Source organism: Lissotriton vulgaris, chromosome 4_1, assembly GCF_964263255.1.
Source record: "Lissotriton vulgaris chromosome 4_1, aLisVul1.2, whole genome shotgun sequence".
NCBI classification, from domain to species: Eukaryota; Metazoa; Chordata; class Amphibia; order Caudata; family Salamandridae; genus Lissotriton; species Lissotriton vulgaris.
Window position 1 is genome coordinate 1,248,689,681 of NC_141691.1, and position 14,046 is coordinate 1,248,703,726.

At 43.0% G+C, this 14,046-nt stretch overlaps 1 protein-coding gene across 1 annotated transcript in view; it reads left to right on the forward strand.

Moving 5' to 3' along the window:
* The window catches only part of RTTN (rotatin), a 1,129,552-nt gene that overhangs the window by 260,594 nt on the left and 854,912 nt on the right, over nucleotides 1–14,046 (forward strand). Inside the window, exons 15-16 of the mRNA XM_086965450.1 lie at nucleotides 2,818–2,944; nucleotides 7,310–7,435. Of these exons, the coding sequence (XP_086821576.1) occupies nucleotides 2,818–2,944; nucleotides 7,310–7,435 (253 nt within the window). The remainder of the gene's footprint in view (nucleotides 1–2,817; nucleotides 2,945–7,309; nucleotides 7,436–14,046) is intronic.

The following is a 14,046-nucleotide window of genomic DNA, read 5'->3' on the forward strand; positions in this document are numbered from 1 at the left end:
TCTTGATACCATCACACTTTAGTATATACCCAGTACTTCCTCCTGTGTCTCTGGTAAACGATACTTCAGGCAGATTTCAGTTTGTCTGTTAATTTCCATCACCCTCATGTAATGTTCCAGAAGTGAAGCAAAGCCCTTCATTAAAAAACATTTGCCTCATTTGTCATGGAAAAAATGCCTGGTTGTCACAGCTCCTTCTTAATTTCTATCCATTCTCTGCATGGCAAGGGTGTAAAGGTTTAAGTCCTGGAAGAGAAGTCTGTGCTCCCCAAGCAGGATTGTTCCCTCTTGAATCGCTCCCCTCAACACACTTGCACTCCATTACACTGCTTGCAAAACCACCATGAGAATGCCAACCGGTATTTTCCTTCTCCAGAAGAGTGCAAACACGGTCGATAAGCCTTAATCAAAATTCTAAGCTACTACTCTTGCTGCTTCACCACCTACAGCAACACTTTACCAGTCCAAGGATTCCACACTTGGGTATCCTTACTGTGCTGCCTCTTGAGTGGGTTGCAGCTCCCCTAAGGGGCATAAGCATGGTGTAGAATTGTTGTAGCTGATCGTTAGCCCTCCGAAGTCCCTGTTTCCTCTGCGCGCTCACGCCAATTTCTCCTTCTCCTTGTTTCCCTTCTTAAAACAAACAGTTAAAGAAATGTTGGACGCTTGGGCAGTGGGGGTGGCTCTACCAAGCCTGGCACCTTTATTCCCACACTTCCCTGGTCAAGTAGAAAGACGAGCTCTGGCAAGTTTAATATCTGTATATACACTAGGGGGTAACTGTTTCCAAGGTCTCAGAAGAGTAGCAACCAAATTATGGTTGATTAGAGGAAAAGGTTCCCAGTAGTCGGACTCTAAGTAGGTTGGGTTTAAAAATAGTGATTGGGGAATCCCTCCTTTTGGTTATAGTGCCCTCACACACCCTTGCGAGTGTCATGCTTCATCATTGGGTGTTGCTCCTCGTGAAGGTGGAGCTGCAGTCCCTCATGGGCCCCGCGAGAGGGCTCTTTAGCGGAGATCTTTTAACCTCATGCGTGCGAGCGCAATTACGCTCGTACGCTGAGATTTTTTAAAACGCACTTTACGTGACGAGCTGGGCTCGTCATCAGCGTGCGAGGAGGCTACGCCATGACGAGCCCAGCTCGTCATCAGTGTTGAAGGGGTTAAGGAGACGCCGCAGTTGTGCATGTGCGTGTGTGGGCCTAGGAAGGTAAGTGAATGGGTGAATTAAAATCACCAAACGGTATCAAGAACCTGTGTTTATTCGGGGGTACGAGTGGTAAATTAAAAGGGTGTGGATCCTGGAGCTCCTCTTAAAAAAAAAATACAGAGGGCAGATGTGTGACTAACCGCTGCTCTCAGAATAGGTGCCGTGGTGAATAATTCACACTTAAAACAAGCTCAACATGTTTCACGCTTTCAGATGGTCCTTAAGGGTTCCTTCGGCGCTTCGCCAGGGCCGGCATGTAGGTGAAAATAAACAACAAGAAACAGGTCCCAGGAAAAAGAAAAACCTGTGATACCTTATTCTTTTTTTTTTTTTTTTTTGTAAATCTTTTTATTTGCATTTTTCCATAGTTCAACAAAACAGACATGTCCTCACTGGTCAACATTTCCCGACTTTCAGTCCCCAACCCCCCGGACCCACCATGAAAAACAATATTTCACTTTTCTTCCCTCTCCTAGCATGAAATCGTGTCTGCACTCTCATCGGTCGCTGTTTGGCTGCAGACCCCTGGCTCCCCCTGGTCCGTGTCTGTCCCTGCCACCACCCTCCTGTCTCATAACCCTCCATCAAGTCCACGGTATGTCCTCCATTTCCTCCAGACCCTGCCAATTTTTTTAGGACAACCCCGTGCTTTGTACGTGACTCTTTCAGCTGCCATATATAGGTCTAGGCCTCTCCTCCATTCCTCTATCTGCAGTGTTGTAGCTGATCCCCAGTACTTCGCTACATCTCTTTTGGCCAACACCAGGGCCAGCACCAAGAAGAGCACCAGCGGACGGATAAGATCTACATCATTGGTTATACCTAGGAAGACTAATTTCGGGTCAGTTGGCAGGGATGTTTCCAGGACTTCACCCAGTTCTTTCAGAATCCCCTCCCAGTAGATCTGTATCTCGGGACATGACCAAAATGTATGGTAGAACTCTCCTCTTGGCCATATCTTAAACAGTTTGTGTCGCCTATCTTTCCCATTCTATGTAGGCGCACCCTATCGAAGTAGGTCCTGTGCAGGACATTAAACTGTATGAGCCTCAGCCTGGATTTATTTGCCACCTCCCTGTGATACCTTATTCTTAAGGTGTGTAAGCGTCCTTGCGCTGATAGGAACTCTCAATGTAGGTACCTATCCCCAACCCCTCATTAAGGAAATCGGGCTCCGTCTGCACCCTCTCGGTGAGTGGCTGAGTTTATTTGCTCGCCTCTCTTGGGTTTAGCGACCTACCCCTCCGTAGTAGTGTGCTGGGATCGGATCAATTCCTCCTTCCCCTTGTTTCCCTTCTTAAAACAAACTGTTAAAGAAATGCTGGACTCTTGGGCAGTGGGGGTGGCTCTACCAAGTCTGGCACCTTTATTCCCACACTTCCCTGGTCAAGTACAAAAACGACCTCTGTCTAAGTTTAAAAGCTTCCAGCAAATTTCTGAAAGAAAATCTTACTCAGCATTTTACAACCGATGATCTGGACCTTGAGAGCAAAGACTTGCCTATTTGACCTGTTTTATAGTAATTAAATCTTAGACTCACTTTTCATACTCTGCACTCAATGTCCTCTAATGTTGAATTTTAACATCCACTTGCCATCTCTTTTTAGTTGGAAATCTGCTCAGGCGACCACAGGTCTGTTGACTGGGAGTCAAAAGGTATTCCTTCGCTTGCTGTCTCATTCTGTGTCATCGGTGAAAAGGGAAGTGTATCGGTGCTGCTTGGAGACTGTGAAGGTAGGTTGTGCAACACTGAATTACTAATACATATCTAATAAATGATAAAATCTTAACTCGGTACTAGGGTTGTAACACCAGAGTAGCTGGCACATTGGTTTTCGCTGTCTCCATTCTGAGTTTACAAACCAAAGAGGAAAAAAAATGAAATATACCTTTAACGCAGTAGTATATCCTAAACCTTAAGCTAAATACTTATGACTTAGAAACATGTATTTTTGTATCTTGACATATACCCTTTTCAATTTTTTTCTGCCATTCCATTCTCATTTTGGTATTTTGATTTAATCTTCCTTGTAATAGTTCTTTGTCAGTAGGCACTTCACAAAATGCTGCAGGTCTCTTACCTCATATTCAGTTGAAATGGATGTTAATGCTTTCCTAGTATGTTTTGATCTCCCCCAAGTATCCATGCCATGTTCCTGATTGCGAGCTCGGAATGCCCCCGCTGCACTGTTAAGGATGCAGATTTTTTCCACATGGGCTGGTCTTGCCCACTTTTAACACCCTTTTGGAATACTGCCTCCATTTGGTGCGGGGTGCAACAGATAGAGACTTTCTTCTAGGTCCCTCGCTTTGCTTGTTGGGGCCCCATGAATGTTCTGTGGCCCGGAAGGTTACTGCTAGGTTCCTGTATCTGACCTTGATCCTGGCTCGCAGACAAACAAAAGTCTGCTTCCAGAGTACGGACCTCGAATATCCTGATTAGGACTGCGTGCTATGTATGGGCCTGTGGTTTACGGCGGATTCATTTGCCAACTCCGTTCTCCTGTAAATCAACGTTATGTTTAGAGATTGTCCACATGTCTGTAAGATTTCTCAATAGGTTGCATTCTTTAAAAGTGCTCTTGTAGCTATTTTTCCTGATTCAGTACCAGGATAGCTAAAATTAACTATATTCGTGCAGCACAAATGCTGGATTTCAATCAGTCAAATTTACTTTATTCGTATTTCATTTGAAAAACATAAAAGCACAGATAAAAAGCATTTCCAGGAAGATAAATAATGTAATACAGTAGCTTTACAACCTAATTGTCTTTCTTAATCTGATCACACATTTTAAATAACTTATTACACTATCCATTGTCAATTCATCTTCCATACATTGTAACTTTAAGTATGACGCTCTACAATGTCTTAAACCGTATTGTTTTAAAATTGGTACTAAAAACATTCTCCTCGGTGACGTATAAAACCTACAAAAAAGAGTTACATGCAGTGTTGTTTGTGTCGAGCTACCATCGCAACGACACAATGCAAGAGTACGTTATCAATCATTCATCAATGGAAATGTACTGACCAGGCGCACAGTACCCAGCCTAAAGCGTGTCACTAACATCCGATCAAAGGGACTCGTCACATATGACAAATAGGGCTGAATCCCAGTGTATGACAGCATAGTGTGGTTTTCCATAACCGAATGTTTCGTTTTCTCCACAAGCCATCGCTTTTCCTCCAGGTAGGACAAGTATTCATTTTTTAATAGCTTTCTGGAGGTAATATTCATACAATCTGGTTTTGTGAATAAATCTGGATGGCCAATTTCGTCCACGATATCCTTAAAATGTCGTAACCATGGGATGCAATGTACATTGTCCAATTTTAAACAGTCTATGATGACATCCTGGTTAAAAACTGCTTCGGGGGTATTCCATATCTTGTGCCATAATAGTAAAGGGCCAGACTTAATAATATCTACAATGTGCTTTAGGCCTACCTCAGAATGACATGTATATGTAGCAGTTGAACTGGGCACAGCTAATAGATAGCGCAAGAAGTTATTTTCGCAGGTCTGCATACATTGTGCGTTGGTAAAGCCCCCTATACTGGCGCCGTAGGTGGCTGTAAAAAACACATTTAGTTTTATATATTGCAAGCAATTCAGGGACTGGTTGAGAGCCTAATTTTCTTGACAGGCTGACTAATGCCCCGATAGCTTTTAAAAACATAGTTTTACGGGCTAATATTGCAGCTGGCCAGGTACCGTTCTGATCAAAATGTATCCCTAAGTAGGCAACATTTTTTACACACTCAATTTTTTTATCATTGATAAAGATGTCACATTTCTTTGCGGTTCTTTTCCCACACTTCATGCTAAATGTTTTCCTAATATTTACTTGCAGCCCCCTCACATGCATATAAGTAACAAAGTGTGTAACTGTCTTCTGTAGGCCTATTTGTGTCCTTGACATTAAAACTGCGTCGTCTGCGTATAATAAAATTGGGACTGGGGTTCCATTTATAATTGGGTAATCGTGGGGGAGTTCGGCCAGTCGTTCACCCAAGCTGTTAATGTATAGTGTGAAAAGGAACGGGGCAAAGACGCATCCTTGCCTCACTCCTTTTCCAATACCAAATCTTGCCGAGGACTCCCCATTTTTTCCGTATCCTACCCTTGCTCCCGCCTCTCGATATAGTTCTCTAGTAAATAACAAAATTTCATTTTCAACACCCAGCTCAAATAACATTTTCCATAGTTTATCATGTATGACACAGTCGAACTCGGAGGATAAATCTACAAAAATTCAAGAACACATTTCCACTTTTTGCCTAGTATATTTATCGATTATAAGACTGATATTCAAACCTTGCTCTATTGTGCCTAATCCAAACCTAAAACCATATTGTAACCGTGATAAAAACCCCGTTTCCTCTGCCCATAGTTGCAATTTATTTAAAATTACCCTCCCCACCATCTTTAAAAGAGAATCCAAAAGTGATATGGGGCGGTAACATTTAGGGTCATCACAATGCTAGATTTATTTTTGTAGGACTGTAACGGACTTAAGAGACAACGGACTTTAGACGCTTGGTGACCCTGTTCATGTTGGGAGGGAAATCTGTGTTTTCAGCCTAAGAGGTTGCGGGCCTGATTCACAAAGGGCCTCTGTACTGGTGGTGAAGAACCTGCAGTTGTGGGGGAGTTTCCGCCCACAGTGCAAAATATCCGGAATGAGAATTCACCCCGAATGCGGAGGCCCTTTTTGAATCAGGCCGAATGTGTGACAACACCTCTCAATAAAAGACTTAAGAGGTGAAACTAGAATTTAGATTAAAACGTAAATGTAAGTATACACAAAACAGAAAAAAATAACATAGGAAACACACCTGCTTTAACAAATAATGTTTGTAATTTTAATAGCATGATCATCTTTACAAAATAAAATACAAATATTTTATTTACTACGGGATGGATGGAAATACACAATGTGGAAAAGGCGCTCACTCTTTATGGATGCGTCCATGCCAGATATATCTAAGCGTGGTGCTCCATGCGTTGCACTCGGCTGGAGATACTGAGTCTGTTGGACGCGGACAGGCATCCTCATAAAGGACAATTGGTGTTTGGGCCATACTCAGTGCCCTTCCGTGATTGAACACCGACGTTGAGGCGCCGATCGGTGTCTGAGTCAGATCGCAATTAGCTTACGAAATACATGGTGCCACATGACTATTGGTGATATACCGTACTTGAAACTAACTTGGAGACAAGATTGTCTGACAGCATTTGAAGATTCGTAGAACTTGGGGTCTAAATTTGACGTTTCTCCTGGCCGGGACAGAAGTAGAACCCGTGCAGAGATAGATAGATACTTTATTGTGCATAGTTATTTAAAAACTTTACAATATAAGAGAAAGAAGAATCAGTTAATAAAACATGAGTCAAATTTGTGCGTGTTAAGACGATGGTTCTATCCATAAAAAAACATGGTGAGGTAGCAGCAACAAGATTAAAATAAGCTTAACATCATGTTCGATGGCCTGTTTATCATAAAAAGTTAAGCAATAAATTCTTCCTCGATGCCGGCCAAGGAGAAATATAATAAAGTGCCAGTGTGCAAGAGAGAATGGTTAAATTGTAATAGCAGTTCGGGGTGTCCCTATTGTATAGTCAGTGATAGTAGATGTAAGGCAGAGTCAAGGTGTCGCGCTAGAGCCTGGTCTTCAGGGGTACCGTTGGGTTCATCCTTTAGTCCTTTTACGGTACTACTAGATTTTGTTTCTTTCCTTCAGCGTTTTGAAGCATGCCTCAGCTGTTTCGTGCAGAGGTTCAGAGTGATTGAGGCATAGCAAGACAGCCCTAAAGAAGTCGGGGGTTACTAGCCGAGGCGACAAAACACCTGTTGGCTGGGCAACCAATAAGAAGAAAATAAAGACCAAGAAAAATTGTCTTTTGCATTGTGTGCCATATTATGATTGCAATAAGCTGATATACTATCTCTTGTGTGTGCTCGGGCAGCGTGTTGATTAAAATATTTTATGTCCTGTTATCGGCATCTCGGTGTGAAAAAGAGAAAACTTGCATAACCTTTAAGTCTGGTTTATATATTTCATAGTTGACTTTTTATTTATTTTTTGTTGAAGGAATGTTTAGGGATTCAGAATGCCACCAAAACTGTCTCTTCCATTTGCCATGGAGTCCATTTTCTTCTACAACCAAGAGTACTATATGAAATCTCCACCTTTGGACTGCAGGATTCCAGTAATGAGGTAAAGCTTTGTATACAAAGGCTACACATTCCTGAAATTTCAGATTTTCTTTTTTTAAGCATAAAGGTTAGACGTCATGTTAGAAATGTAAGCTTTCACTTTATTTCCTATCATTTACATTTTGATTCACTTATGGTCCGTGTTCACATAACTATCCTTAACTGAACCCAGTCAGCAAGCCTTCCAGTGAAACCTATACCCAATCCAAGAGTGGTGTCTGCTATTTTGCAATGGATGACCACATTTAATTTGTAGCGAGTTCACCCCCACCACCCTCCTCCCCTCTTAGTACATCCTGGTTGAAGAATGGGACCCAACTGATCAAGTCCAAATCCATGGCAGGGTTGGTCGAGGACAGAAGTTACTGTCACCAAATTCATAAGCATTTTGGGGCAGTGATTCAGCTATATCAGTGTGTACTGTCAACTGGATTCTAGTCATCCACTACAAAACTGCTTTAACATGCTTCTGTCTTACCATACCCCTCTCTAAACCCAATATGCTGCTCAGGTAAAAAAGGTTATTTCAGGTGATCCAGCTGTATTTTCACGGTAATTTCTAAATGCAAAACATCATTTATCTCTATTTTACACTTTAAAGGTGATGAACCTTTGCCACTGTGTATCACTTCCAGGAGACTTTACATAAACATGGAATATCAAAATGCAAATAATATTTAAGCCAATAAAGAGAGTTGTGAGTATTTTTAAAGGGTTTTATTTTCTAGTTAAAAGTTAAGGTTCTCTGACCCTTTATTCATTAGTCAAATATCAATCAGGTTACAGAATTAAAAATAGGAAAAATAGAATTAATACAGAACATATTATAGGTTGTATACAAAGCACTCCATAAAGGAAGGGAATGAGGCATCAAATGTCTGTCAGAATTCTTTCAAGAGTTCAGGAAAAATATCATTCAAAAGTGAGTTTTGCAAGGCCAATCAATAATTAATAATTGGCAAAAATCACTTACAAAGAGAAATAAATGCATAAGACAAATACATCGTTTCAAAACTAGTTAATTAGTCAAAGCATAAACTTAGAGTTTTAGCATCTAAATCTAAACCTGTTCCATCAGCTGCCCTCTCTCTGCCCTGGTCTGTTCAATCTGTCCCTCTCCCTCTCCATTGTCTGACAGGAAGGCTGCTCCATGAAAATGCCCCTCCTTCACAAGGCCACAGAGAAATGTGACCTGCCTTGCCAAAAATATGACGTGCATGGCTGGCCTGCGCCTCTCTTCCCCCTCCTCCCTCTGTCTCTCCTCGGACGCAATCTCCTCCCAGGCGGACCCGCGATGTTCACGTACCTAACCCATTTGATGTCTGTCAGATCTGCTTCTCTCCCTTCTCTCTTGTAAGCCAAGGCCCTAAGGCTGACATGCCCCCTATGGGGTCATTTTTAATACTCTAATTCTTGGCTGACTATACTAATAATGTTGCAGAGTCAGCAGAAACTTGCACTGTGATTGGTTAGCATAGGTGGCATGAGGGTCTTACAATCCTGTTCTCATTGCAAATCCAACCCATACCATTTCTGACAAAGGAAGCGTTACGGCTTAATACAGTCATATGTTTCACCCTCAATAATTATACAAATGTTGCAACATTTAGATTGAAAAATGTATCAGTCCATTTCCTTCTTTCCTTCACAATACACGCAGGAATGACACTCTCCCACAAACACTGGTATATTGCGACGATGAAAGGAGTGTACAGTTCACTGTGGCCTTGACCCATGTGTCCTCACTTGCAGCACTTGGTAGTTCATGCAGCTGGCACAATCTTCTGTCTGTGCATGCCTCTCTCATTCAGCACACTGCTAACAATTCTCAGCCATGCTGTATTCTTAGGCATCCATTTTATTTTGGGCCAAAAAACAAAACAAACACAACCGTATATTAATTTTTTAAATAAAACCCATTGTTTACCTCCCCCAAAGTAGTACCCTGTATTAGTTATTACCTAGCAAAAGCTATTAGTTTACAGCAGCTATTCTATCATTTGTGCACAACAATCAAAAATGTGCAATGTACAACATAGCATAAACATGCACCAGTGCAAATTTTCAAAGCGCACACAGTTAATACATACTCATAGCAACATGCTCTAATGTTTTAGATAGCTTTTCATGCAGAATGCAATTGCCCCACATGTAATGTTGGTGCATGGTTGATTAATTAATACATATTATAAGAAAGATATGTTATGAACTGAAAATGTATTGTCTAAATATGCAACAAAGCCAAAGTCTCTTAAGACAGGAACAGAGAGTGTAGATTACAAGGGAAAGGAGCTGTGAGGTGAGAACACACATTTCATTTTATCTTCAAAACTAAAGAGGAAACTGAAATCACAAGTTTTTCCACACTGCAAAAACACACTTTATTCAGCATAATTATCTAAACTCAACACATTAACATCCATGATTAATTAATTAAGCATGGTTTTAAATGAAAGCATTTCAGACTGAAAGCATTTTGACTACGCCTCATTTCATGTTTCCTGTGCCATGTGTTTTCACTTGCACCAAAATCTGCGTGCCATTTTGATGCTTAATCTTGATGAAATCTAGCTCTATCACAGGGAGAAGCCATCCTACTGTTTTTTCCTCAAAATGCCATAATATTGTACAAACTTGCAAAGGTGATGCTAGTTTTGGGCAGATTCATCAGGGCTCACCACTCGGTCACCGCACCAGTGTTGGACATCTTCATTATGGAAACCTTATCCAGCCACGTCCTCTCATACCGGCTGGCAAGGGAAAGCTCTCAGCCCTACTGTCGATTGTCGCATCAATCGTACGGGTACTGAACCAGGACCATAAATCATCCCAGGTATAATTTATGGTCCTGGTTCAGTACCCGACACTGGTGTGTCCAACACTGGTGCGGTGACCGAGTGGTGAGCCCTGATGAATCTGCCATAAAGTGCATAAGGCAGTGAAACATGTTGGCTACAGGTATTGGTATGCGACGTTAAGCTACCAGCCTTTTTATTTCACCAGTACACACCAGATCTAGTAATAAAGTTGTACCGTTGGTGTGTCTGCTGATTTTAATCACTTCTGCTGTCACATCAGGGAGCGATTCCTTGAGCTTTTTGTCTTGCACTTGTCCTTTTGCACAACACGGATGGTTTTGTTTTGGACACCTTTTTTCCTTCATTTCATTTTGAAAAGGAATGGCGACTAATGATGAGAAAGGGGCAGGAAACTGGTAACACCTGCCAAGTGCCCCGAGGGTTGTTCGCCCGTGAGGTACCTTCCTTTTCATCACACATTTTTTATTGTGTTTATTTTCAAGTGTGGGTGGATGTACTGTCTCAGTGGAGCAGACATCAGTGGATGTGTCGAGTTGAATTCTGCCCGGAATCTCCCTTTTGCAGTTACAAACAATGGTTTGATTTGGACGGTTAGACACAGAGAGAATACACCCAACTACATATAGAGAGGGGGGCGAGTCTGGATCTAAATAGGAAATTTTTTCCAGTAAACAGTGTTTGGATGCCTATTAGATGAATGCTAACCAATGTCCAGGGTACAGGGTTTTTTTGGTATTGACGAGTTACTCCAGGCACCAGACTGCATTTTGACCTTTCCTTAGCAATTGTTTCCACATTCCGAAAGGTGATGCACTCACAGGACACCAGAGAGCTGGAGGCGTTATTGTATGTTTTGAATCACAAGAAACTGGGCAGGTCTGCTCCAAGCAACACGCTTTTTTATATTTCAAGATGCAGGCCTGCTCCTGCCCAGATTCTTGATCTCCCCTCAATTCAGTATCCTCAGATAAGTTGAAGATGAATAAGAGAGAAAAGTATCACCATAAACCTAGAAAGTCCAAGTGGTATATGTCTCCATCCTGTCATTCTGGCTACAGAAAGAAGTCGCGCCCCCTCACCTGACATAGAGGCTAGTCCTAGTACACCCAGAGTTCCCCGGGCCATCATCAACTCTGCTTTAGAAAAAGCCTCCAAAGAGGACATGCTATAAGTATTACAGATGGTGTTGGTTCCCTCTGGAGTGTCTTCAGGATCAATGGAGCCTCAGGGGCCTCCAGTCTGATATCTGCCGACAGGAGCAGCCTTGGTGCCGACTGATCCCTGCTGGAATCAGACCCAGGTGCCTATTTTATACCCTGAGCCAGCTTTGGCCATACCAGGCTTTATGTTGCTACTAGAAAACCAACGTGCAGTGTGCATCTTTAGAAAGTTCCCAGCCTCTGTCTTGATGTTAGTACAACCATAAGCCAGAAGCTTCATTTAGATCAGGTTCTGGCGCTGTTTAAGGCCATCAGATTTCCCACATGATGACGAGGAGGTAGATAGTTTACTCCCATATCATTACACTGAGGCTGATTTGAGTCTTCTTCTCGGTCAGTTTCTCTTTGAGGTCCCTTAATGCTGTCTGCATACCTGTCAACCTCCCAAAAAACGCTGTGTGAGAGGAGAGAACCAGGAAGTGCCTAGGGAATGGGCAGAACCTTGATCTCATTACCTCCCCAGCCAGGATAGTGCTTTGAGGGGGCGTGGCCAGTATGAGGGTGCTAGGCTTTGTGCAGGCCACTACCCCTGAGCCACTCTAACCCACCCTAAAAACAAACTGAGGCTTCCACTGCTGCTTCTAATGTCCTGGTGGAGTTGCAAAACCACAATGGACATCTGCAATTCTCGACCTCCACACATTGTGAGTTGGACACACTCTCTGCATAGGTTTCTGACTTGCATTGTGTGTCACCGTGTGATAATGGCTCCTCACTGGGTGACCTTGTGGGAAAAAAACGGTATTGTGTTACACACGGTGTTGCCGTGTGAGTTGTCAGGACTGTGTCTTCCTGCTGAAACGCTATACACATGCCCTTTGGGAGATGGCTAGTGAGGTGTTGCTGCCCTTTCGACTGAATTCTGGAATGCTTTTCCTCAAATAATTCAAGATGGACAGGATGTGGCTAAATATGTGTAGAAAGCCAGTCTGGAGACAGTGGACTGTTTGATTTCCTCCTATGGTCATGACCGGCTGGTAAGAGGCAGAATTTAGGCAGAATTTAGTTTTCCTGCCAGCTGACTTGCAATTGCCTCAGAACAGTGGGTGCTGTAGGTTGTTCAGCATGGGTACACCCTACCTTTTACATCCTTTGCCTCTCATGTCCCTTTAGTCTTTCTTCAGACTTAGGCAGATTATGCCTTTGTTCTTGCTCAGGAAGTTTAGTCATTGCTTGTCAGAAGGCCCATTGTAAGAGTGCTCAAGTTGAAGAAGGGTAGGTTGTGTTATTTCCTGTACTTTATGGTGCCCAGAAAAGATTACAAACTTGGGCAGAGGATGCTTTCATTGATATGCCTGTCCTGCGGTTCCACAGACACTTCATTTGATTTGTAGTGTGCTTCAAACACTTTAAGTTTACTATTGCAACCTTGAGTCTCACCTCTGCCTCCCGTGTGCTTACAAAGATTGTGGTGGTGGTTGCAGCCCTTCTTTGCAGGTCTGGGATACATATATTCTGTACCTTGATGACAGAAGGCGGGATCACTGTACTCTGTTGCTAGCCACCTGCAGATAACTGTTCCCCTTCTGTCATCTCTGGTGTTTTCCATAAACAAGCTAAAAACCCTCCAGCAACTGAAGAAGGGGGCCAACCTCGACAAAATGGTGTGCAAGTCCTTTCCACCCACGCAACGAGTCAGGTGAAGTCAGTTTATGATCCTGGGGTTTTGGACTCGCTTCTAGGGTTTGGCACGACTGGCTCTGAGGCTTCTTGGCCTCGTGCATCCTGCTCGTCCCTTGTGCCTGATCCCACATAAGGAGTTTGAAGTAGATCTTCCACCTGTATTTCTGAATAGGCAACCCGGGGCATTCGATGGTGATTGTCCGACACTAGCCTGACTAGCAGTTCTCTCTATCCCTTTCATAGCGCACATTAGGGATGGGTACGTCATCTCTGAGTTGTAGTGGTCACTTGGGAGAGGTGGCCTGACCTCTGAAGAGATCGCTCCGATTGGCAAATCATTAGATGAGCTTGCTAAATGCCAGGACAGACATGCTTTACAGAAATCATTTGATCGACCACGGAAGACGTCTACTTCTGGAGGTGGTTCAAGGAGGATTTGCCAGGCTGGGTCTGCCTTAGGTAGATCTTTTCACCGCAACCAAACATTTTCAGTATCATTATTACAGTGTGCTGGAGTTGCTGCCTCAAATTTCTCTGGGATATGTATTCTATTTGCAGTGGGTCTACTGTATGCCTTTGCCAACTAAGCTACTGATGCCTCAGGCTCTGAAAATTTCCCGGAAGGACCGAGCTCAACTCATGCTGATAGTCCCAAATTTGACCAGTAGAGTGTGCTACTCTGGCTATTTGAGCCTGAGCATTTGCCCTCGAGCCCTTCTAACTCTTTGGAAGGGCCTCTTTTCTTATCTACATTTCAGGGTCTTGCACCAGAATCACCATAAAACACACCGCCATGCATGGAGATGGAGCAGCACCAACTGAGTGGGCTTGGTCTTCCTGTAGATGTAATGGATGTTATCCATGCGTCTTTATGCCAGTCAACCAGATCCATTTTCTGGCTGTTGAGTGAAGTTTGGTGCCTCATGCAGAGACCACCCACTACAGCCCAA